At 39.9% G+C, this 26,365-nt stretch overlaps 1 protein-coding gene across 4 annotated transcripts in view; it reads right to left on the bottom strand.

Annotated features, from left to right (window-relative positions):
• Nucleotides 1-2,467: 2,467 nt before the first annotated feature.
• LOC149280662 (protein Dok-7-like) overlaps nucleotides 2,468-26,365 on the bottom strand; it is a 54,451-nt gene continuing 30,553 nt past the window's right edge. For all 4 annotated transcript variants that reach the window (XM_089500233.1, XM_089500236.1, XM_089500234.1 and 1 more), the window contains 4 exons: nucleotides 11,621-11,663; nucleotides 9,961-10,032; nucleotides 8,934-9,083; nucleotides 2,468-7,276 (listed from right to left, as the gene is read on the bottom strand). In XM_089500233.1, coding sequence (XP_089356359.1) covers nucleotides 7,131-7,276; nucleotides 8,934-9,083; nucleotides 9,961-10,032; nucleotides 11,621-11,663 — 411 coding nt within the window. In that variant the 3' untranslated portion in view covers nucleotides 2,468-7,130. The remainder of the gene's footprint in view (nucleotides 7,277-8,933; nucleotides 9,084-9,960; nucleotides 10,033-11,620; nucleotides 11,664-26,365) is intronic.

Genomic DNA, 26,365 nt, shown 5'->3' with positions numbered 1-26,365 from the left:
TCCGCCTATGCTCGAGCCCCATAAGAAATAATGGGGCGTGTGCATATGGTGGTGTGGCACATGTGCCATTGTTTTTCTCATAAGCTGGAAGCCATGTAAAATGCATCTGCACATGGCGCGGGCACACTGTACATAAGTAAAGCCAACTTACAACACACATGGAATAGTTGGGCAGTTGTCCACACCATAATATACAAGAGGTAAAAACATAAGGACAGAATAGGCACCCTCCTGTGGGGTGTGTGCGCATGTGTGTGTATGTGTGCGTGCAGTTTCAGAGACATCATTGCATTCAGCTGTATTTGCATACTTGTATGTGTAAAGGGAAACCTAGCACATCCTGTCTATGTAGAAGCAGACATATACATCTTCAGCTTACTGGCATACTTGGAACTGGAACACCATTGATATATTAGTCATCCTAATTAATGCATAACACATTTTTGTACATTGAAGAGGGAAATTATCTAAGACTATAAAAGGAAAAAGTTGGTGGGTCAGGGAGAGAAGAACTCTAGCTGTCCTGCTAAACTCTGTCCCCTTCCTTCCTTTATATGTGGTAATGGATTAAAATGACTATTTTTTTGATATCTCAAGACTGTGATTAAAAAGAAAAGAAAAGAAAAGAAAAGAAGACTAAGTACAGTCCTACTTCAGTTAGCAAAGCCTCTGACAAAGAGGTTCATTTTAATAGTCTTTTTTATGACTCCCATATGCCCCATTTCACTTCTTCCTCTGTCTAAAAAAAAATTAGGCAGCATTAGCAATGGTAAGATGGTGAACAAAGTGCTGAGTTTCAGGGTTGGTTACAGCACATATTTCCAGTAAACAGCAATAAAGCTTTAGCTGGGAAAGAACGGGATTCTACTCTAACCCATCCTATTGCATCCCTATAACAGGAAAGTAAACAGCAGCTGTCTCCAGAATTAATTACTGAGCATGTATGAACAAACCATAAATTTCTCTGGAAGTCAAGATGACAATTGCGTGAAGATCATCAGACGATGTCATGCGATGTCATGATAATTGCATCATTAACCCTTGAATAAAGAAGAATTTTCCCATTGCTTTGTATTCATGGGACAGAAAATGATACAGTTATTGCAATGTTGTCTGATAATCTTAATGCAATTGCACGATAGTGACGGGAGCATCCCACTATGCACGCAATAATTTTGCCTGTGTGAAAATTTCCTCTATTTGCTCAACTTGTATGCAAAAAACATCATACAGAACAGGCATGGACACAGAAGAAGGATAAGTGAAGCTAGAGGAAGTAATATCAAAAATCAAAGATATGCAGATGACACCATACTCCTAGCAAAAAGCATCACAGACCTGGAACTACTATTAAGGAAGGTCAAAGAAAGAAGTGCAAAGGCTGGCTTACTGCTGAACATAAAGAAAACAAAAATAATGACGACCACAGAAGATCTACACAAATTCATCCTAGACAATGAGGAAATCAAAACAGTAAAAGAGTTCCTGTTCCTTGGATTAAACATTGATCAGAGTGGGGACTGCAGGTAAGAGATCAGGGTAAGACTGGGAATAGGGAGAGCAGCTAAGAAAGAACTAGAAAATACCCTAAAATGTAAAGATATACAACTGAGTGTAAAAGTTAGTCTCATACAAACCACTGTATTTCCTATTACCATGTCTGGATGTGAGAGCTGGTAAGGAAAGAAGAATAAAATCAATTCATTTGAGATGTGGTGCTGGAGAAGAGTACTGAGGATATCTTGGGCAGCCAAAAAGACAAACAAATGGGACCGAAAACAAATCAAGCCTGAGATCTTCCTGGAAGCCAAGATGATAAAGTTGAGGTTGTCATACTTTGGCCACATCATGAGAAGACATGACTCATTTAAAAAGACAATAATGCTAGGAAAGGTGGAGGAATGCAGAAAAAAACAAATTCCACAGGCTAGATATATGGACTCTATTAAGAAGGTCACAGGTATGAGTTTACAGGGTTGTGAGGAGTCTTGAAGATGTCTCATCCACAGAGTTTCCATGAGCTGGGATCAACACGAAGACAGTTAACAACAAAAACAAACTCCTAGATAAATGTGTGTAGGATTATAATCTCTAAATCATCTTTCCCAATAACAGTCAATCTGTTTACAGCTGGGGTGAAAGTTGTTTGGCCCTGCAGATAGTATTGAAACTCCCAGCAACCTTAACCAGTGTGGTCAATGGAAGAATGGCTCCATGCTGAGAGGTGTAGTCCAACAACACCTGGAGGGCCAAACAATCCCCAACCCTATGTTACAGTAATGATTTAATGTATATTAGGGCAATCATATAGATATAAAATTATAAAAATTGTAAAGTCTGTTTAAAAAAAAGTTTATGTTTTGACATGAAAATAGAAATGCAAGAAATTGCAAGTGACTGCTTTTGCAAAATTCAGTACACTACACCAAAACACTGATTTGATTCCCAGTGATCTTTTGACACAGAAAACAATACACTGCAAAGAATGCAAACATTTATTTCCTAAAATATTTTCCTGGAAATGATAATGCTGATTTATCTGTATAGTTTAATCTTTAAAAAAAAATGTTGCAATGGTTTACAGAAAAGTCTGAGTTCAGTTTATCAAACTCTGATGCAAGAGAGAAAGAGAGAGCAAGGTAATCACTAATACTATCTCTAGAGGGAGGAGCTGACATGTAGATATAAAGGAGGGCCCAGAGGGAAAAAGTTTGAGAACAACTGCATTAATTCCTTGTTATGATTCAATTTTTCAAACAATATTATAAAACTCTACTGAATGAGTGATGATAATTTCTTAAAATTTTTATTTCAGTCACCCATTTTGAGGCAAACTTTGAAAGTACAAACACAAGTCCATATTTTCTTGAGGAGACATTAGTTTTGCATAAATTATCTCTTCCAATACTATGTAAAAACATTTGGCTATTTTTCATGTTGCTGAGCCTAAATTACATACATAATGAGGTAAAGGAAGTTAAGTAATACTGGCATCAACATACAGGAATAATATATAACTCTGATTCTACAGAGTAAAAGAATAAATGGGATTTGATAGCAGGGAAGATGGAATGAACATCCATTTATTTTATATGATACTGCTGAATTCAACGCTTCTAACTGCTTTCAACACAAAAAAGAAAGGATGATCCTTCAGTAGAAAAATGATTTGCATAAAAAAGAAACCCACCACCCTAGAAAATTAATTGACATTCTATCTTTGTTGTCAAGAGATGAGATCACTATACATGGCGTTATTCAAAAGTCCAAGCAAAGCAGTAAAAATGAGATGAAATAACATCCAATTTCAGCTCAGTTGTATGTAAATTACAAATTTCAGCTTAGTGCCATTGCCTAGTACTTTAACAGCACAATCTTTATTTTACTTGATATAGCCCAAGGAGGAGATGTCAGCCTGCAAATATCATCTATCATCTGAACTAAGACCAGAAACAGCAAAATGCAAACCAATGACTAACATTTTCATTTTTTTCTGTTTGTTTTAACACCTTGCCTGATGAAGAAGTCAATGTGACTTTGAAAGCTTGCAACATGTAATTGTGCATTTTGGTTGGTCCAATAAAGGTATCAGTTTGGATGTTACTGGATTTGCTATATGGCCAGCATGGCTACCCCTGGATGTTTACTTTGATATTGTTTTGATATCCTGAATATTCTTGTCCCAATGCTGCTTCTGCAATGGTTTTATTTGCAACATAAGATGGCAAACAACAGCATGTTAGGAGCACTGATATGTTGCATATATTGCACTGTTGCTCAGACTGAGATTCAGAGCAGCAAATAAGGAAGAATGTGGGAAGGGTGAAAGAGATATAGGGATTGTCTACATTAGTTGTATACACCACACAGCCCCCAAACCATGAAACATGGCCTCATTCAGGATTTTCACCCCTTGGTCTTCATTTTTGCTCTGGCTTTTCCAGAAAACCTCAGTATTCCAGCCATGTTGCTCTACAGACGGGAATTGCTTTGGGCTTGTATGAGGTCAGAATGAGGCTGGGTGCCTTGTGCTGACCTAAGAGTGACCCGCAGTGGTGGTAATGGCCAATTTGCAGGGACTACAGTTGCCCTAATCTTCATCAGATAAAAGGGGTGCAAATTTGGGGGAGAATGCTGAGACCAGAATATTCTGGGGGCAGCCCAAAGTATCTTGGCTAGTGTAGACAGGCCCATACAGTTTTGTTCTACATATGCTAGTAACGATGCTGTTACTGCAGCAGTTAAATAAACAGAAACAGATTAGTAATAGCTTTCATTATAAGTAGTAATTTTGTGTGTTTTAACAAATGTTTTAACTGATGTTGTCTGTTAACTGTTGTTGTCCCCTGCCTTGATCCATGGGGAAAGGCAGTTAAGAAATAATAATAATAATAATAATAATAATAATAATTATTATTATTATTATTCAATTGCTGTTCCCCTGCAGGGCACTCTACCCTTTCCCTCTCAATTCCAGAGGATTCAAAGTTCCTCCAGAACTTCATCTTCCATTAGTAAAGGTGTGTTTTGATCAAAAGTGGTTTTACAAGCAGAATCACACCATTGGATTTGACCACTGCTTATAAACACTGGATTCAAGGAACAAAAATATGCTTGCTAGCAATATAAAGTTATGGTTGTGCTATTCATTTTCCATCTAATAGAACCAGACACAAATATGGCACTCATATACATTTTGCTGGGTTTTTAAATCATTTTAACTGTATTTAATTTTTTTTTTAATGTTGCTGGTTCTCTAAGCAACATGAAGCTGTCCTCTATTGGGCTATCATTATCATTTATATCTTCACTAGCTTACAACAAGGCAAAAATTACTATCACACAGAGAATTAAAGATATTGACTTGCAAAGTCATAGAAGTCAATCACCATTACATTTTGTTATTGGGGAATCTGGGGAAACTGGAAAATGTGCTAGATATTTTGAATATTTGACCATCCCTAAGCAGAGAAGGGCTTTTATGTTGGGAAGATTAAATATTCTGCCATCAGCTGTTCTGGAAGGTAGGTACAATAAGGTACCCTACTGTTGTCGGTTTTGTCCCTGTGGCCTTGAGGAGATTGAGTCAATTACCGTATTTTCTGGAGTATAAGGCGACGGGGGGTATAAGACGACCCCCAAGTCGCCGACCGGCAGCATCCCTGGATGCCCCTCAGGGGGTCTCGCACCGGCTGGAGGGGGCCTCTCTAGAGGCCTGAGGATCCTCGGCAGCTTGGCTCTCGCCATTTTTTTCCCCAAAAGACAGCGAGGAAGCGGCTCCAGAGCCAGCCGGGCCGAGGAAAAGAGCCGGCCCCTTACTCCTCCTTCTGAAGCCGTTGGAGGATTGGAGGATCCCCGGTAGTGGCCGCGGCGCCCCCTCTATATAGAGTTTCCCCCTCTATATAGAGACCCGTGCATTTTATATAACTCCTGTTGCCTTACCCGGAAGGGAGAATAAATTTTATATTAAATATTTTTTAACAGGCCATAATGAAGATGTAACTAGCAGAGTCGCTAAATTTCTTGCAGCTGCTATCACCCTTCGGAGAGGCTATTTAAAACAGATTCAGTGAACTCTGGAAGTCTAATTATGGCTGATATTGTCATTGCAGACACCATGTAATTTGCTGTATGAAATTTTCTATATATTGCTCTATTATTTTTATCAATTTCTGTTATTGATATGCAGACTATGCTAAAGAGATTCTTTGAAACATTTTTATAACCTTTTAAAACACCCTGCAAGTTGACACATGTTAAGAGTTTTTATGACTGTATAAGTGGTCATTATTGTATTGTATTTTATCATTGTGCTGGCTGTGTGCCGTAATCAATCAATCAATCAATCAATCAATCAATCTATCTATCTATCTATCTATCTATCTATCTACCTACCTACCTATCTAATTCTATTTTAATTCTGATCTTTTATGTGTTTTAACTTTACTGAATCTTAATTACTGTATTTTCTGGCCTATAAGACTACTTGTTAACCCAGAAAAATCTTCTCAAAAGTCGGGGGTTGTCTTATATGCCAGGTGTCATCTTATAGGGCAGGTGCTGAAACTTCCAAGCCGGACTGGAGAATCTGCTGTCACCACATATGGTGGGGGGAGCTCAAAAACGGCCACGGCCGCATCCCCACCATATGCAGTGACTGTATGAAAGCAGCAAGGGCGGCGCTGTACAAGTACGGTAGAAGAAAATCCACTCACCAGGATTTGTGGAAAGAAGTGACTTAACAAGGTCCTGATGATAAGGTGAGGGGGCACCTCACCGGGGAGAAGTAAGTGAAGGGCAGAGCAAGCTGCAAGTGTCTGGGATGCCCGGGTTATGGAAAAAAGAGCCATGTTTGTGCTACTGCCGTGATAGTCTTGGAGACAGGGAGGGCTGGGCAGGCAGGAAGAGCTGACCAATCCAAGCAGGCTTTGTATACAACAAGTTTTCCTGCTAAGTACCTGCATGGCATAGCATAAGCATTTGAATTAAAATTACCATACTGAAATCAAATCTGGTGGGTTTTTTTATTCTTATTTGGTGTCTGTTGGAAAGAGGGGTAGTCTTATACGGCGAGTATATCCCAAACTCTATATTTTAACTGGAAAAGTTGGGGGTCGTCTTATGCTCCCAGTCGTCTTATACGCCAGAAAATACGGTAGTAAAATGCCTTGAGTCCCACTTGTCTGAAAAGATGGGGTATAAATAAAGTTAATAATAGTAGTAAAAATAGCTTTCACTTTTGAAAAAAATGACATGAAAGCCACCTTATCTCTTAACAAAGCAAGGTATTATGTCAGAACACAAGATGTATAAAGCAAAACTTTTGTATACTTAGCTACATTTACATCTTATTCAAATTTCTTTAAATTAAATGCCTCAGTTTAAAAATCATGTGCATTTGATACATGATTTAGTAAGATATGAAAAATACAACATATGTGATCTATTAAACATGTTTACAACCAGTATTTTTTATAATCATCACACACCCACACCATGCTACCAGGTTTCAAACTGGAAATCAATAAATTGGAATGAATCTGTATAATTCTGAAAACAATGGCAGTGTTTAGTAAAATCATTAAACATTAATAAGTGCTACTGTGTTAAGGTTAGCAAATTAGTTTCTTCTATGAATAAGATGTCTGGCTGCCTTTCTTCTTTTGTTCAAGCTCTTGCAGTCGTTCTTCTCTAAACTGTGCATGTTGTGTCCCCACTTTATGGGCTGTCTCCGTTGCTGTAATATCAATCTGTGCATACTTGGTTGATTCACTCCCTGTGGTAGAAAATCATTTTAACTTCTAAAATATTTTCAGGTAACATAAAGAGTGCTGTAATACTCACATTACTATCTCCCATGCAGACCAAAAATAAAGCTGATCATCTATTGGTACTATTTCTAGAACCATTTTTAGAAACAACTAGTTTAGACTTCAGTGAGGCTTAGCCACAACACAATATCCCTAATGTCTTACAGGAATACTGTACTTATGCAGGAGCACAATGGTATAGTTATGTAGTGGAGACACAGTGCTCCAAAATAAGATTTATAGCCATTTCTATTCCACTTATCAGTGAACTAGCACTCCCTAAGAAGTTTACAATGTGTAAGCCAATTGCCCCCAACAAGCTGGGTACTCATTTTACTGACCTATAAAAGGATGGAAGGCTGAATCAACCCTAGAGCCCTCCAGGATCAAACTTACAACGTTTTGGCTGTAGGACCGGCATATAACCACTGTGCCACCAGGACTTCTTTCTTTCTTCCCAAATGAAATCTTCCTTCAGTCCCCAAATTTCTAGCATTGTAGAGAGTTAGACACTAAAAATCATTGTTCTTATATTTGCTATGTATGTTTTCCCATAGTAATTTTGCCTCCCCCTTTTCTGTGGATGACTAAACTGTATTTTTAAATGTTCAGCTGAACTGAAAGTTAGGGATTGAAGAACAATTTTCATGAGGTGGGACAGAATTCTTATTGAAAGGCAGTGTCTTCATTTTGCTCCCCCCCATAATTATTCACACACACCCACACCCACATGAGTCTTTTGGTTTTTACCTCATGGTTTTGTTCAAACCGCAGGATAAGTTTCAGAAAAGGGTAGAGTACAGCTATTTTCCCTTTCTTTGGGATTTCCTAATGAGTCATATACCACTACAGTACTCTCAGCCTTTTTTCTTTATCAAGGAAAAAATTACTTGTACTCTTTGATAAAGACTACTTGGAAAAACATTCATGTTACAGTTAACTAATGAAGACAGCACTGGATGAAAACCAAAGATGCATTACTTACTCCTACAGTAATAAACATTCCTATACATTCTTCTTTTTCTTCCTCTTCTTAGGCTTCCATGTGCAAAGTGTTAAATTAATTAATGCAATTATCAATGATGTGCTCCTCTCCAAAACAGGCTTGCCAAAAGTAATGACTCACTGAAGACAGAACCCTTTCCTTGCAGTAGTGGCAATTCTTACACAAAATTCAGGGTGCATTTCCCAAGAACTTTCAGATGAGCTGATACTTTGATATGACTACCTGGGTTTTTAAATTGTAATGTTAATTGTTTGATGTTTTATTTATACTGTTGGAATCCACTTTGATTCCTTTGTGAAAAAGCAGAATACAAATTATTATTATTATTATTATTATTATTATTATTATTATTATTACCACCATCTACATCTTGCTTTATTATTTACAAACCTGACAAACAACTGGAAAAGGAGAATTCCTGGATTCAAATTGCTCTTGTGCCTCACAGAATACTGAACATAGAAAAGAATAACCTCCAGAACTGCACACTTTGGGCTCAGATCCTGCTTCTGTGTAATTGCCTATACTTCACTTTTTTTAACCCATGATGCATAATGATGCAAAAGTTGTGCAAAAAACAATAGCAGCCTGTTTGAGTCAATCTGAAACATTCCTACCTCTTATGTTTGTACCAGGTTCTTGGAGTTCCAGTTCCATGTAATGAAGCTGTTTCTTTGATGTAGGGCTAGTAGGAATATTAACATAGTTAGTCATCTCACTGCGCAGTCGATCAGAAATGGACAGATCTGCTGGATAACCTACTGCTCCTGCCAAAAAAGAAAAAGAGGAACTGGCTTTTAAAAAGCCTTTGAAAACATGAAGAAATAAAACTGAGATATGAAACTTTTTCTTCAGGTTAAAACAAGATGAGAAATTTAAATCCATATTCTCATGGGGTTCTCATGTCTGAAAGGGCTGTCTCATTCATTTGAACAGAAAAGAACATGTCAGTCTGGGTATTCAAGAGGTTCATGGAGCCACTAAATTCTCAAGTGTATTAAATTATATCAGGGACCCTCCAGTTAGACTGGACATGGTAAAAGTTTTAATCTTTTTCTCCATTTGCACCAAATGTATAATTTGAGGAAATGCAAATAATGGATGCAAAGGATGAATTTTACTCAGAACTAAAAGGGGAGGGGAGGATTAAATCCCTCTCCATACCTTCCAAAATGTCGATCATTATCCACCTCCTTGATGCTATTTGCATTTCTGAAATTCTGCAAATTAAATGCATTAGACAACATGTCTAAATTATCCATTAAAAATACAGGGTTATCTGAGGGAATTCTTCCCAAAGCTAGTAATAAACAGTGGAACAACCTATGAATGAAAACCTAGAAATGCATAGAAATTACTAATGAGCTGAAGACAAAAGGTCCAGTTACCAATGGGATAATCGGAGGAAAAAGACATTTCCTTGGAAGACGGTATGCTTTGAAAACTGCTATGGCGCCCTTAAATGTAAATGACTTTTTAATTTCACACTTGGGCAACTTCCATCCCCTTGCCTGAAACAAACTTCTCACACAGAGCATTTCTCCCCTTTAGAAACAAGTCTATCCATCTACTTGTTTCATCACCTACTTGCTTCAGTGAAATTACCACTTCACTATATGCTCTTTAGCAAGTATGTTCACTCACCAACTTCTTCAGGATCAGGAAGAGAGCCAGATTCTGAAGGTGGCATCATCAATTCATAGCATCCTTTAGGTCCTAGAATATAAACATATTTTCACATACATATTCCAATTTTGAAGGATAATTTGGTCAGTTATAATTATGGTTTAATTATTTCAGCTTCTTCCCTAATGATTTAAAAAGCAGAGCTAAATGAAGGAAATTAATCTCAATTAAAAAATTGTGAACATCTTTTAAGAGTTTAAGAGTAACATTTCTAAGGGAATAAATGTTACTTTTGTTTTAAGTAGTTTTCAAAGTGAACGTATAAAATAACTGATGGGTAATGTGGAATGTGTAGTTGCAGTATTTGACGCTTCCTCAGAATAATGACTCCAGTAATTTATATTTGGTTCTCTGAGGGGCTGTAACAATTGGCCAAAAGGGCCGGCATCAAGGTGGAGTGGTAGCATGGTGACAGCATGGCGCAATCTCTGACTCCACCCTGAAGTAGTCGGGGAGCCGATAGGCCAACTATATGGTGGGCAGATCCTTGGCGTTTCTTCTGTTGGGATATAGAATCACAAGGAAAATGTACAATGTGGGTTTTAATAGTAACCAGGAATTAAAGGGTTACTGTGAGCCATAATGATTAGGCATTTAAACAGGAAGTGACATCAAAAAGATAGTCAACAGATGCTGTAAAGTACTGTAGAAAGCTGCCAGTCTGAAAAGTCACTCAGGCGTAGGGTTGCCATAATTCTCTACCACCAAAATGTAGAACAAAATTTCAACCAAAATGTAGAGCAAAATTTAGCCCAGAATGTAGGACATCTAAGAAAAATGGAGGACATAACTAACTAAAAGCCAAACACATTATTTTTTTTAACAAAAACATTAATATGACGCAGCCCTGAAGGAGCACCGTATAGCTGTGGTGCTGTGGCTATCACAGCCCAGATCCGGCTAGGAAAGGGGTGGTATTGCGGGATCCCTTAGGGGCTGTGTGTACAGCCCCTGAGTTATGTACTCTCTCTCTCTGTGCCATTCCATTTTCCTATCACTACTAATCCATCCACTTAAAATGAGCAGCTTGAAAAATGAGTAAATTTGTGTATGTACATATGGATGTGCCTTCAGGTTGCCTGCCGACTTATGGCAAATTCATGAATTTCATAGGCAGATAATACTCAGAGGTGGTTTGCCAGTTTCTTCCTCTGAGATGTAGCCTATAGCACCTGGTATTCATTGGCAATCTCCCATCCAAGCATTAAGCAGGCTGAGCCTGCCTAGCATCTAGACATGATCTGATGCCTTTATGGCAGTGCTTCTCAATTATTTTCTGTCATGCCCCCCCTAGGAAGAAGAAAACATTTCGCGCCCCCCGCGTGACTGTAAATAGTATCATTTGTCTATAAAATTGTTATAAGTACACCTCTGCATAACAGAGCCTCGCGCCCCCCCCCCCCGGGGGGCCCGCCCCACTATTTGAGAAAGGCTGCTTTATGGTATTTAGGCCCCTAAATGCAATAACTTTGTAAGCTGAAGTTTTTTGGTATTTTTTAAAGAACCTGGCCAAATATTACAATCTGTTGGATTGAACTTTAATTTGCAATGTATTTTTATTGACTACAAAAATTAGGAAGTTCTAACAGCCAAGAAAAAAAAAATCGTTTGATCTTACCTGAGTTAGCTGGTAATACCCCAGGAGATAAAATTGGTGTTTCCTTTAAAAAGCAGCAGAGAAACAGACAAACATAATGTTACAATGACTGCACTTCTTATAAACTTATAACACTGAAAAATCTAATTAGAGTCTGCATTACAAATATATCTTATTCCCATGAACCATAGTCCAGTTTGCAAGACAGTATGTGGAAAAATGAAGATGACAAACTAGTGGGCTTTTCATACTATACTGTTATAGTGCTATATTCCCCCTTAAGTGTCATGGCAACTTCACACAGAATCCTGGGATTTGATTTAAGGAGGGGTATTTAGAATTCTCAATCAGAAAGCTCTTGGGCCTCACTATACTACAAAATCCAGAATTACGTGGGATGTTGTCATGGTATTAAAAGTGGAATATAGCGCTATAACAGTGTATAGTGTGATAGGGCCCTAGATATATTCCTGTTAGTATTTACAAATTCAGAATTACATATCATAACTGAAACACTTGCACTGAAATGGACCTTCCAGATTAAAAGATAATTACTATTACATAACTAATTCACTGTGATCTTACTTACTTACATTTGTACTGATCCATAGATCTCATAAACCTGGCATGTATCCACTCAAACAAGTACAAATGACACGTTCATATCATGCCTCAATCATTATCGAATGCTTATAGTGGACATTGCTTACAAGGCTGGAATATGGTTTTTTTTATCTGTTATTATAAACAAGCAATGGATTCTAAGGGACAGATTTTCTCTAGACCTCTCTGGCAGGCTGGCTGATGTTAGGGATCTGGCTCCTCTCCAAGCCAATTTACACACCTCAAGACACCTGCCCTCACCTTGCCCATTTAACTTGATTCTATTTTAAAAGAGGCATGGAGCTACATGCCATTTACATTTGGCCAGAAATTGGCAACTTCTAAGCCCCTTTGAGTTGGCTTCACCTGCCACTCACTGTGTCAGTCAAAACAGTGCGGGTCTTGATTAGAGCTATTCCTCCAAGAACTTGGCCAAGCTATGCACCAGATTTGTCTGCCTCTCATCTCAAGCAATACAGCAAGAAGGGGACAAAAGAAATTGGTTGACTCCTGAAGGGGGCACTCTTTCTGTCAATGGCTCAGTCCTGAGCCAGCACTTCTTCTACTGTGCCTTCCCCAGTAGGAAAAGGGAAAGGAATCAAACTCAGCCACAGTCTTAAGGAGCACTGTATAATGCCTTGGCAGAATAACAATTTGGTTTGTTCCCCCAGCCTTTCCTCAATTGGGTAAGGGAATGGAACCCTGGCTTAGAGAGTGTGCCAGACACCTTAGAACCGTTTCAGGATTGATGGGTGGAAGAAACTCAAGATTAGCAAGCAGTTCATTATGCATTTTGCCTACTTGTATCTGCATGTTTATGAAATGGTTAAAACACATCACATGAATAAATTCTAAAACAATAACAGCAACAATAACAATCCAACTGAAGCAGCTGACAATGTGATTGTCATGATGAAAATGGCCAAATAATACACAAAATATTACAAAAGTGATTAAAGCATAACATCAGTAGATCAAAGCAGGACTGTATTCAATTAATGTAAAAATAACTATAAGATCTTTTGACACACCCTCCCTTCCAGCACAGTAATTTAAATAATTTCAAAAGGAAATGCAAAACATGTACGTATTTCTATCAAGTTTGTCGAGAATCTCTTGATGTAAGGCTACTAAATTATGTAGGGTTGTGAGAATAAAAATGGATTGTGAAGTTATAAACTGGTGAAATGAGAATTAATATACAGTTGGCCCTCTGTACTCAGAGATTCTGCAGTCATGGATTCAACCAACATCACTTCAAAAATGTTCACACGCACACAAATATCAAAAAAGCAAACCTTGATTTTGCTGTTTTATATAAGGAACGTCATTTTGCTACACCATTGTATAAGATGGGACTTGAACATCCATTGATTTTGGTATCAATTGAGGGTACTGGAACCAAACCTCAGTGGATACTAAGAGCCCACTGTATTGAGCTAGAAATTGTACTAAATTATTTTGCACAGGAGATTACTGCACTACACTCTTATAGTGCCTCTATTCCACTTTTACTGTTCTGGCTACCTCCTATGGCATTCTGGGATTTGCAGTTTAGGGAGAGGGGCATTTAGCATTCTCAGCCAGAGTTCTTAGGCCTCACTGAACTACAAACCCCAGAATGCTACAGGAGGCAGCCAGAGCAGTAAAAGTGGAATAGCAGCACTATAAGAGTGTAGTGCCATAATATATAATCAAGATTGGCATTAGCCCCCCTGTCTAAACTACATGGTACATTCTACCATGTTTTCAAGGAGATTGGAAGAAGCTCTAGCAAAGCATCTACAGTCAGTCCTCCACATCCATGGATTTTTTATCCACTGTTTCAAGCACCCATGGTTTGAAAATATTGAAAAAATGTATAAATTCCAAACAGCAAACCTTGATTTTTTCCCTTTTATACGGGACACCATTTTACTATGCCATTGTATTTAATGGGACTTGAGCATCCACAGGTTTTGTTATCCACCCGGGGGGTGGGGGGGACTGGAACCACAGCCTAGCAGATATCAAGGCCCATTGCATTTCTTCTCCCTGGGCAGTAGCTATAAACCTGAGTTAGAGTTTGGAACGGAAATGGAACTGAGAACATTGCCAGAGGTGAAAGCGTAGAATAAATCTTTTCCTGAATATGGTCTCAAGCAAGGGAATGGCGACTTTCAAACTTTAGAAAAAGTCAGGCTTGGATTTCCTAAAAGAATTTTGTAAGTAGGGAATGAATAGGGTTGCCATACCTCAGGACCGCCAGACCGGGACAAATGTAGGACAACGTTTTCAAATGTAGGACACTTCCCCCCCCCCTTTTTTTTTTTTAAATGGAGGACACCCCACGTCCCTTCCTGGCCTCCAAGGAGACCGAGACCTCCTTAAAGGCCAGGAAGGGGCACGGGGCATTCTCCATTTAATAAAAAAAGTGTCCTACATAAAAAAAGTGTCCCTCCTTCCTGGCCTCTGAGGAGACCAAGGCCAGGAAAGAGAGGGAGAGCCAGCGGCGATCGCCACCGGCTTCCTTCTTCTTCCCTGGCCTTTAAGGAGGCTCCAGCCTCCTTAGAAGCCAGGAAAGAGAGGGAGAGCCGGCTGCGATTGCCACCGGCCTCCTCCCTCTTCCCTGGCCTTTTAGGAGTCCCAGGCCTCCTTAAAGGCCAGGAAGTTGCACGAGGGCCGGCCGCGATCGCTGCCCCTGGCCCCTGCTGACGCCTGGGAGGCGCGCGCAGAGGAGCCCGTCCCCTTTGGGCAGCTGGCCAATGGCCGGCTGGCAACAAAGCAGGGGACGAGCTCCTGCTTCAGAGGCCTGCGCCTGGGGCCGGGACCAATGCATTGCTGGGGGCCAAACCGGACCGTGACCGGGAGGGACCCCCAAAAGCGTGCTTTTCCCGGCGGCCACCGGGTTATGGCATCCCTAGGAATGAATCATAATTTTTGGCTGCCAAGGGGCGTACGTCTGAGTAGCCATACATAGGACTGAAAAGTTAGTCACATATTAAGAGACATCTCCCTCTTATCAATATTTACAATAACATCTTTGACACATAAGTTGCAAATGAGTTATGAATTCAAAGAATTAACACAGCCAAGGAAAATAATGAATGAATAGTTAATAACAAAGACTCTCAGGTGAATCTTGCAACAAAAAATTACAGAGTATCCTCAGATCCTAAAAGGAATTCAGGGCAACAGTAAACACAGAATAGGGAGACTTGCAGTAAGACCTTTTCAGACCTTGACAGCTAGTGAGAAATTTCAGGATCTGAAAAGGCACATCTGCCTTTTTGCTCTTTCTCAGCCTCCTACAATGCTATATATCATTAGGAGGGCTTCCGGCCCAAGATATAACCTTTTTATATCTGTCTAGCAGAGACCGAAAGTGCTGGAGAATGAATTAGAAGCAGTCTTTTGTTATTTCCTTCTTGAAAACCTCTTCTGCACTTTCCAGAGTTGTGGAGAGGGGGGAATAAAATGTCCCCCCACTCAACCCCTCCACCCCATTGCTGCACCTTGTTACTACCAATTTTGCTGCTGCAGTGGCAAATTTTGGCAGCATGGTGGCATCAAAATAAACTTCAGTTTTCTGCTGAAAATGGATGCCCTGACTTTAACCTCCTGCCCTGCAATTGGCCTTGAAAACATTTAAGAAGAAAATTGTCATTATTTTTGTGCCACCCAGATGTACAAATAAGATGGCAGAATGGTGGCAGGAGCCACAAAAAACAAGCAGGGAAATTGCTTGGAAATTGCCTCCTCCTCCTCTCTAGTGAAGATTATAATCTCACTACATACATCTCCCTAGTGCCAGCTCCTCATTCAGGATATTCACTAGAGCTGTTAGGAGCTGGAGAAGGATAGTTTCTTCTCTCCATCTGCTGCTTTCCATTCCTCAACCTCCAAATACAAAACTAGCACACTAAGGGGCTATATCTCAACTGACCTCAGTCAGACTTAAATGACAGAGTCACTCAGACTGCAGAATTAATTCAGTTTTACATTGCTTTAACTGTCATGGCTCAGTGCTATGGAATTCTGGGATCTGTAGTTTTGTGAGTCCATTTAGCCTTCTCTCTCAGCACTGTGGTGTCACAACAACAAATCCCAGGATTCCATAAGATGGAGCCATAACAGTTAGTATCAAATTGCGTTAATTTTGCAGTGTGGCAGCAGTCACAATGTGCCTGAGTCTAGTTCCTCTAGCATATACCTCCTTCATCCCAAGACTCCTAAATTTCATCAACATTCTGGCAACTGAAAATGAAAATGAAAACATATCAGGAGATGAGTGATGATCACTTTCAGGGCTCCAGCTAGCCTGGTACAGGAGCTTTGTAATTCTACCCATGTTAAAGGTGGGGAGACACGGAGGGCATAGTTAAGTAAAATTAGTGGGATGATTCTAGAGAAAACCTCAGGCACTATCCAATTGCTACAGTGTAAATAGTAATGTGCAGTAATATAAGAACAATGGATATCCCTCTATAGCATGTACATTTCTAGCATTTACATTTCTGTACCACTTAATGGTGAACTCAGCACTCTCTAAGTGGTTTACAATCTGTAAGTTAATTGTCCCCAACAAGCTGGGTACACATTTTACTGACCTACAAAAGGATGTAAGTCAACCTTGGAGCCCTGGGATTGAACCCACAACCTTGTGGCTGCATTACCAGCATTTAACCACTGCACCACCTCTATGCTTTCCAGAACTTAAGTACAGGAGTGGAAATCATGTGACACTCTAGATGTTGTTGGACTGCAAGTCCCAGCACTGTAACTTGCATAGTCCATGGCAGGAAATGCTGGTCATTGCAGTCCAACAATAACCAGAGACCTACATGATTCCAAGACTTGGTTTAGGACAAAACATCTGGCACTTAGCCTAGCATCAGGTCTATGACCTCCAAAGGTGGACATTGATGCTTACATAGGACCTTATCACACTAGCTCAGAAATGGGATTCAAAGTAGATTTAAAGTAGAAAAAACCCCACAATTGCGGGAGGTTTTTCACACGACGTTTCCGCAAACCAGAAATAATGTGAAAATAAAGCATACGTAAAGGGGACAAAAATAACACCATTTTACTTTCAGAACTTCCTGAAAGTAAAAAGTTGTCATTTCTGTCCCCTTTACATTCACTTTATTTTCATGTTATTTCTGGTTTGCAGAAACGTCGTGTGAAAAACCTCCCGCATTTGCGGGTTTTTTCTACTTTAAATCTACTCTAAATCCCCTTTCTGAGTGGGATTCCTCTAGTGTGATGATAACAAGTGCAGCTTGTTCCAAGGGTAGCAGTGCTTGGATAGTTAAGCCAGAAGAATTTAACCATGCTAAATTTGAATATTCTTTATGTTTATATTCAAAATTATGTATTTTAACTATCTAAAACCAGACAAGGACCACCTTTGTGCCAAATTCTGGAAGCCAGTCAAACATTTTGTGGCCAAGATAAAGCACTTAAAAGGTCTCATCTTAATGTGCAAGTCAGCTATCTCAGGCCCCATACAGACAGGCCAAAATAAAGCTGCTTCGGGTCACCTTGGAGGTATGCTGTTTAAATTGCCAACCACCAGGCTGAGAAGTTAGCTTGTAGTTGCTTAGGTTAATAGTATAGGAAAAGAGCAGGACAGTGTTCGCTGTGCTTCCTTTTAACTGTATGTGTAGGAAGTGATTGTGGGTGGATTAAATGATTTTATGTGAGAGTAAAATGCTTTTGTGGAGAGTTCTGAGTATGATATAATTATGAACTCCTGCCTTCCAAAATAATGTCTCCCTCCCCCACATAACTCAGTTTAAAGCCCTCAGTCTACTGGCAAAAGCATTTCTGCCAGCTGGTGTGAGGTGCAACCCATCTTTTGCCAGAAGTGTCCCTTCCTGAAACCTCAGGCTGTGATCCAAGAATCCAAATCGTTCTTGGCGGGACCATCTGCAGAGCCAGTTATTTACATCTGTTATTTTCCACTCCCTTTCTGGACCATGCCCTTCAACAGGGAGAAGAAATGAGATGACAACCTGTGCATCCATCTCTTTCAGCTTCCTACCCAGAGCCTCATAATGCCTTCTGATATTCTGAAGGCTGTGCCTTGCAGTATCATTGGTTCCCACATGGACCAAAAGGAAGGGGTAATGGCCAGTAGGCTTAACAAGTCGTGTCAGCCTCATTGTCACATCATAGATTTTTGCCCCAGGCCGGTGACATCTTGTCAGGAATACAAACCACTGATTCAGTACACCTCAGCAAGGAATCCCCCACCAACATCACATACCTCCTCCAAGGTTTAGCAGAAACTATTCCCAGTGGTAGTTCTCCCAGGGTCCCCTGCACTTTCCCTGAGGATTGCCCCTGCTGCTCTTCCTCATCATCCCTGATAAGAGAGAGAGCTTCAAATCAATTCTGTAGCTACAGTCTCACAGAACGATCCCTGGTTTTCCTACTTCTGTGTGTCACATTCCACCAAATGTCTACCTCTTGTATATGATAAGTGACCTCCTCCCCAGAAACTTCCTGTCACATCTCAAATGAATTGATTTTCTTCTTATCCGCTTTCTTTAGTGTCCAGCTCTCACAGTTGTACATAGAGATGGGGAATACAATGGTTTGGACGATTCTAACTTTAGTGCTCAGTTGAGTAACATGCAATAATGCAGGATTTAATCCCTGGTGTTAAGGTGGGTGAAGAAACTCTCTTGCTCAATGTTCAAGATTGAAAAGAAATGAACAGTTGGCCTGAAGCTCTGAAAGAACAAGTATACTTAAGATAAATTTTCAGATCTCTGCTGACATCTGAAGTGTAAAAGGATATTTTTCAACAGTCTGGCCAGGTGAGGACAAAAAGAAAGGAGAATGACTCCCTGTGATCTGTGGGAAATAGTGTTAATATTGGGCAGAAAGAATGGGTTCAACTTCAGAACCACTGAATACAAATGAAAAAGGCATAGCTCTTTGCAATCCGACAGGACTCCCAGATTCAACATCCTCCAATCTGAAGAAATTGCAGTGAGAAAGAGGGCCTTCCTAGAAAGAAAACTGAGTGACACATGTCTTAAAAGCACAAATACAAGTTTAGTCAAAGCATTAAGAACCTTGTGAAGATCCCAGGTATGGTAGGGTGGTTTACTGTTTGTATTTTAAGCAAGCAATTTACCCTCAGGAATCTCCTAACATCAGGATGAGAGGAAACTTTCTGAGGCAGCCTATTTGGGGAGAATAAAAGAAATGTCACAAATTTGTCTCTTAATTTGGAGAAAGACTGTTTGTCCTGTATAAATAGCAATAAGATATTGAAATAGACTCATAAGACAGTCTTTCTCGTCTACATCACCTTTGAAAGGAGCAGAATGTATAATCAGAAACCTGCCTGTCTGGATAAATGTCTGCAATTACAAAAGTCCAAATGGAAGGCCTGGCAACAATGGGTGGGAAACTTGGTCTTAATAAACAGTAGCGATAAATGGTGGAGCCTTGTCCCTAAACTCACTGTGAGGCACCTTCATTCAGGATGGGGAGATCTCCCCACTCTAACTATTATGATTCCCTTGTTGGCTCTGCTTGATTGGCCACAGTGGCAATGGCATCATGAGAGAGTTACACTCCACTGAGAGTGTTCACAACATGTGAGTATTTCTAGAGTGGTTGCTCTAAATGACAGCTCAGACTGATGTGATGGCCAGGAGTGCTTACTATCAGCTTTAACTGTTATGCCAGGTGCACCCTTAGCTGGAAGACCTAAAATAGTAGTGCACATGCTAGTATCCTAAAGGCTGGACTTCTTCAATACAATGTAATAATAAAGTAATAAAATATTTATTTTTATCTCACCCCTTCCGTTTGGGGATCAAGGCGGGTAACAACAGAGTTTATACGATACACAATATAAGAACAATAAAACCCACAAAGCCCTGACCCAACACTTCCTCTCAAACTATAAAATTAACATAAAACATGATTAAAATATATAACAATACTACACTACAAAGTTATTCTACAATTCGCAAATGACAAGGAGATATAGTAAGAAGGATGGGTAGAATCGGTTCTGGGCGGTTCTCACTCAGGGAAGGCCTGCCGGAAGAGAAAGGTTTTTGTCGCTTTTTTAAAAGCCTCCAATGAGGATAATTGGCGAATCTCTTCCGGCAGGTCATTCCAAGCTTTAGGAGCCATAGCAGAAAAAGACCTCTGGGAGGTCACCGCCAATCTGGTCTTTTTTGGATGTAAATTTCCCCCCTGGAGGAATGGAGTGTACGGGAAGGATTATATGGGAGGAGGTGTTCCTTCAAGTAGACTGGCCCCGGGCCATGTAAGGCTTTGTAGGTAATAACCAATACCTTGTACTGTGCCCAGAAGCTAGTAGACAGCCAGTGTAATGACTTTAGAATAGGTGTAATTTGGTCAAACCTAGATTTTCCGGTGACCAGTCTGGCTTCCATGATTTCTATCAATTGAAGCTTCCAGATGTGGCACAAGGGTTGCCCCATGTAGAGCGCATTACAGAAATCAAGACGAGAGGTTACCAGAGCATGTACAACCGTTTCTAGGTTCTGCTGTTCCAGGTAGGGGCACAACTGGCATATCAGCTGAAGCTGATAACAGGCGCTCCTGGCTTTCACGTCAATCTGAGAGGACAGATGAAGCGATTAATCCAGGAGCACCCCCAAGCTGCAGATGCAGTCCTTCAGGGGAAGTGTGACTCCATCTAGGACTGGCAAACATATCTCCATACCCGGGTTGGGGTTACCTATCATGAGTACCTCCGTTTTGTTTGGATTAAATTTAAGTCTATTTCCCCTCATCCAATCCATTACCGACCGCAGAGAAGAGATGCCCTCCTTGGTCACTGAAACAGTCAGAGACATAGGGTTACATTGGGTTAGCTCTGTACCAAGTTCAGAAACTTCAATTAATGCAAAACATGGCAGTCACAGTGGTCACTGGTGCATCTAAAAATGATCATATCAGACCAATATATAAATCACTTCATTGGCTGCTGATTAGTTTCTGGGCAAGATACAAAGTGTTGGTTATTACCTTTAAAGCCCTACATGGTTTGGGTCCAGATTACCTATGGATCACCTATGGATTCACCTCCTCCCGTATAATCTGCCCTGTACACTCAGGTCCTCTGATGTTTACTCCAGTCAGCCAGAACTAGTTGGTAACTGTCTCCTAGATTATTTTTTCTTAATTGCCCCTAGACTGTGGAACAACCTATCATAAGAGATTCAACAGTTGAATATGCTGTCCAAATTTAAAACAGCATTTTTGTCTGGCAGGTCAATCCAGATGATTTTTAAATTGTGAATTTAAAATTTTGAATCTTAACGTAACAAGCTGGGTTCTTTCATTAAGTTCAACAAGTGTTAATTTTTTCACAAGTAGGTTCATCCATACTTAGGGTTGCAGTCTAGGAAAGACTTAGGGGCAAAACAGATGAGCATTATACGCCGGCTTGGGGGGCGGTGTGGGGACCATGGTGTTTAGATGATGCATGCCCTGATGCTGCCCCAAACCGGCGTCATGTCACCTGCCCAGCCAGATGGCGGGCAGCACTGCAGCACTCTGGCAGCATGGTGTTTATATGCCGCATACTGCAGGAGTGCCGCAAACCTGCTTCATGGATATCAGTATTATAATTCTGTATATCAATATGGCTGTTAAAACTTTATGTTTTTTACAAGTGGTTTCAGCCATGTCTAGGATTTGAGCTCATGGGAGATTTAGTTCATACAAGGAACTTCTGAAACTTGGAAAAGGTAATGTTCCCTGAAGGTATCCAACTCGTCTTTATTCCATCTGAAAACCACCGCTAACAGGTTGGATAAAGCTGCTTGCAAAAGGTAGCACACACAGAGTCTTACTATATCCTAGGGGGAATAGCTTATTTCCAAGAGAGGAAAGAATTTATTATGTAGCTGTAATATATTTATTTTGGGGATAATGGGTATTTCATAATGTCACTTTTATACTTGATGGAAAATTTTGGGAAAAACTGTAATATTGATTTTTGGAGTCAATATTTAGCTAGAACGTACAGTTTATTACTATTGATGAAGAAATATCGAAACAACAAAAAATTCTGGAGTAGTCATCTCTCTACTACCATTGCTGTCTGTTTTACTACCTACAGTTTGTACAACCTGTATTGCTGCATTGCAGCAACCATCAATGTGTTGACTATTGTCCATGACCTTTTGGAATTCATATTTCTGGAACACTGGTTGTGAAGATCTGAGAAAGTGCATTCTACTATCATTTGATATCTACCTACCACTTGTGGAAACAATTTTGCTGGAACATTTTGCTATCTACTGCTTGTGGAACTGAGGTTGTTAAGCCAGAGGAAGCACGGTGGACACAGTTTGGGATATATAGTTCTCTACAGCATTTTGCATTGTGTATCCTGTGTTTTGTAGCATTACTGCAATGTGGTTACTTATACTATATATAAATATATGGTCATTGTATATATGGTAGAGTTGTGGTTTCATTCCTTTGGGACATTGTTGTGATATAGTTCATTATTTTTGTTAGTTACTCCCTAGCTATTCTTTCTGTGTTTTCAGCACAACTGAATACAGTCAGCCTCTGAATCCATAGATTCTGCATTCATGGATTCAGCCAACCACATTTTGAGAATATTCACAAAGAAAAAAATATCCAAAAAGCAGACCTTGGCTTTGCCATTTTTAAAATAAAGGACACTAATTTAGTACGTCATTATATGTCATGAGAGTTGAGCATCCATGGATTTTGGTATCCATGGGGATGGGTCTCCTGGACCCAAACCTCAGGAGATACCAAGGGCTCACTGTAGTTCATGGGCTGCTAACTGCTACTGCAAACTTAATCCTGCCTATCAGAGCAGATTTTCCCTGCTGGAAAATCTCCTGCTAAAATAAATATGTCTGTCTTTACTGCCTCTGTCATCAGGTTTGTTGCTGTATTGTCAAAATGCAGTGGAAACAAATGCAACAAAGCACCTATCAAAACATCTGCATCACTGCATATGTGCACCTTCTTTTAAAGGAGAAAGTATAGTTTTGTCTTATTTTTAGTGGTGTGGTGACAAACCCTAGGTGGATTCAAGTGGTTAATCTGGCCCCAATAAAAGTTGACTCTGGCTGCATCTACACTACACAATTAATGCAGTTTGACACCACTTTAACTGCCACATCTCAATGCTGGAATTTGTAGTTTTGTGAAATATTTAGCTTCTTTGTAAGAGCACAGGATTCCACAAGAGGGAGCCATGACAGTGAAAATGGTGTCAAATTGCATTAATTCTGTAGTGTGGCATCAGCCTAATTCAGCTAAGTAAGTCACAATCCTCCACTTGTCTATCATCCTCTGTTCCTCTGTAAATTGGGGGAACAATAATGATCAATAAAGGAAGACAAAATTGGGGGCATACTTATCAAATTTGCAGATGACACCAAATTAGGAGGAGTAGCTAATACCCCAGAGGGCAGGATCAAGATTCAAAGTGACCTGAATGGACTGGAAAGCTAGGCCAAGGCTAACAAAATGAAATTCAACACAGAGAAATGCAAGGTACTGCACATAGGACGGAAAAATGAAATGCACAGATATAGGATGGGCGACAACTGGCTAAATGAAACTACGTGTGAAAGGGATCTAGGAATCCAAGTAGACCACAAGTTGAACGTGAGTCAACAGTGCGATGCGGCAGCTAAAAAGGCCAATGCGATTTTAGGCTGCATCAATAAAAGTATAGTGTCTAGATCAAGGGAAATAATAGTGCCACTCTTATTCTGCTTTGGTCAGGCCTCACTTGGAATACTGTGTCCAGTTCTGGGCACCACAATTCAAAAAGGATGTGGAGAACTGGAATGTGTCCAAAAGAGGGCAACTAAAATGGTGAAGGGCCTGGAAACCATGCCCTATGAGGAACGCCTTAGGGAGCTGGGTATGTTTAGCCTGGATAAGAGAAGGTTAAGAGGTGATATGATAGCCCTGTTTAAATATCTGAAGGGATGTCATATTGAGGAGGGAGTAAGGTTGTTTTCTGCTGCTCCAGAGACTAGAATGCGGAACAATGGATGCAAACTGCAGGAAAAGAAATTCCACCTCAACATTAGGAGGAACTCGAAGGCTTTCATAGCCGGCATCCATGTTTTTTTGTGAGTTTTTTGGGCTATGTGGCCATGTTCTAGAAGATTTTCTTCCTGACATTTCGCTAGCATCTGTGGCTGGCACAGATGCTGGCGAAACATCAGGAAGAAAATCTTCTAGAACATGGCCACATAGCCTGAAAAACCCAAAAAAAAACCATTAGGAGGAACTTCCTGACAGTGAGGGCTCTTCAACAGTGGAACATACTCCCTCAGAGTGTAGTGGAGTCTCCTTCCTTAGAGGTCTTCAAACAGAGGCTCCTTCCATAGAGGTCTTCAAACTAAATAATGATGGTCATCTGTCAGGAATACTTTGATTTAGATTTCCTGCATGGTAGGGGGTTGGACTGGCTGGCCCTTGTGGTCTCTTCCAACTCTATGATTCTATGATTCTATGATCAGAACGTTAGCCATAAAGAAACACATTCACTTGCTGTGTCTTATTCGCTTTCATTTAGGCGGTAGAGAATGACATACGTTAGCAATGATAAGCTTTTTATGGAAATAAAAAGGAATGCATTTTATGGCAGAACCAGAAAGGGAAACCATGGGGGTGGGGTGACTGACATGGAAGTCAGCAGGAGGAAGAAGCATCAAGTCCTGCATTTAAAGGGAAGTAAGCATTGGTAAGACTAACTTTTGTAACAAGTTCTCTTATTTTGGAAATGCTTTAAAAATAATTAGAATTTATAAACTAATCTGAAAGTCTAATGCTCAAATAATGCTACCTGGCTGTGTTGAATTTTGGTTCAACATGCACAAGATTGTGCTCTAAGGCTGAATTAAGCCACACAAGAAATAGGCTATCAAAATTAAAAATTTAGAATTTAAAGCCCTATTCTTTATGGTTACTGTAATTCCAGGATGACTGAAAACCCACACAGGGTTTTAAGGAAGAAGATTTTTTTTCAAGAGCTTGGAAGTAATTTACTACAAATAAATTGCAACTGATTCCTTTGAAACAATAGGGAGGGCACAATGACATTACATTACAATTGTAATGTGAAATGAGAAACATAATTCCTCCTATGATGTAGCTGCAATTGTTTTAGTTACTTTTTCGATCACATGACATGTTTGGCTTCATGATTTAGGGTTGGCATGCACTGGAGATTAGTGGGCCATTTTTGGCCACCATTTTCTCTGATTAGAAGTGATGCTCCATCACTTCTGGTAACTTTCAGGATTACAGCCTGTGTAGAGGAAGAAGACTGGAGATGAAATACCCTGGGGAAGCACAGGGAGACAGGTTGCAAGCGAGCACAATATGTGAAATGTGTTTACTGAGCACATGGCACAGAAATCAACATAAAGGACAGACTAACTACCATTCTCTCTGGCACCTTAGTGAATTTGTAAATATTTTAAGCCTTATCATAAAATGAAGACGTTTTGCAGATTTTGCCAATATTCAGAAAACCGTTAATAAAATTAACTCATTAGGATGTTGCTTGGGTCATGATCATAGGTCTTTGAATTCTGTTGATAATCTTCAAAAATATATATGGCGATATCCTGATTTATAGACAATAGTCTGATTTATAAGTTGCAGATAAGACCTAGGAACTTAACTGGGTGATTTCTAGCCTTAATTCTAGCTGTCACTCTGCCTTCCATTTTCCCTTATTCAGTGGCAACCATCATTATACTGTAGTAAAAATGGGTTATACATATTGTGCAAATTATTAATATTTATAATGTGACCTAAACAAAAGAGACTTTCCTAGTCACACCCAAACACTGCTCTGTTCTGAATGCTCCAGAATATATGTTTGCTTAAGGAAGCAGTTGACAAATAAGAATGTAAGTTTCCCTATCTCTACAGTTGGGATGCCCCCAAATAACCTATTACATTATTTCCTTTTATTCATGGGGAAGTGACTGGAAGCTTTTTCACTTGTTCTATGGTGGTGGTAAAAACAGTTACTTGGAGGCTGCTTGTCTTCAAAAATGTTGGCACATGAATTTTTATATTTAATTTGTTTTGGTACCACCTGTGATGGCAATAGCTGTTAGCAGCTGTCACTTTCTGGACCTCAGCATATCT

Source organism: Sceloporus occidentalis, unplaced genomic scaffold (genome assembly GCF_023333645.1).
Source record: "Sceloporus occidentalis isolate IW3139 unplaced genomic scaffold, rSceOcc1.0.p SCAF_150, whole genome shotgun sequence".
In the NCBI taxonomy this organism is placed as follows: Eukaryota; Metazoa; Chordata; class Lepidosauria; order Squamata; family Phrynosomatidae; genus Sceloporus; species Sceloporus occidentalis.
The sequence above is the reverse complement of the archived record's forward strand: the minus strand, read 5'-3'. Positions and strand labels throughout refer to the sequence as shown.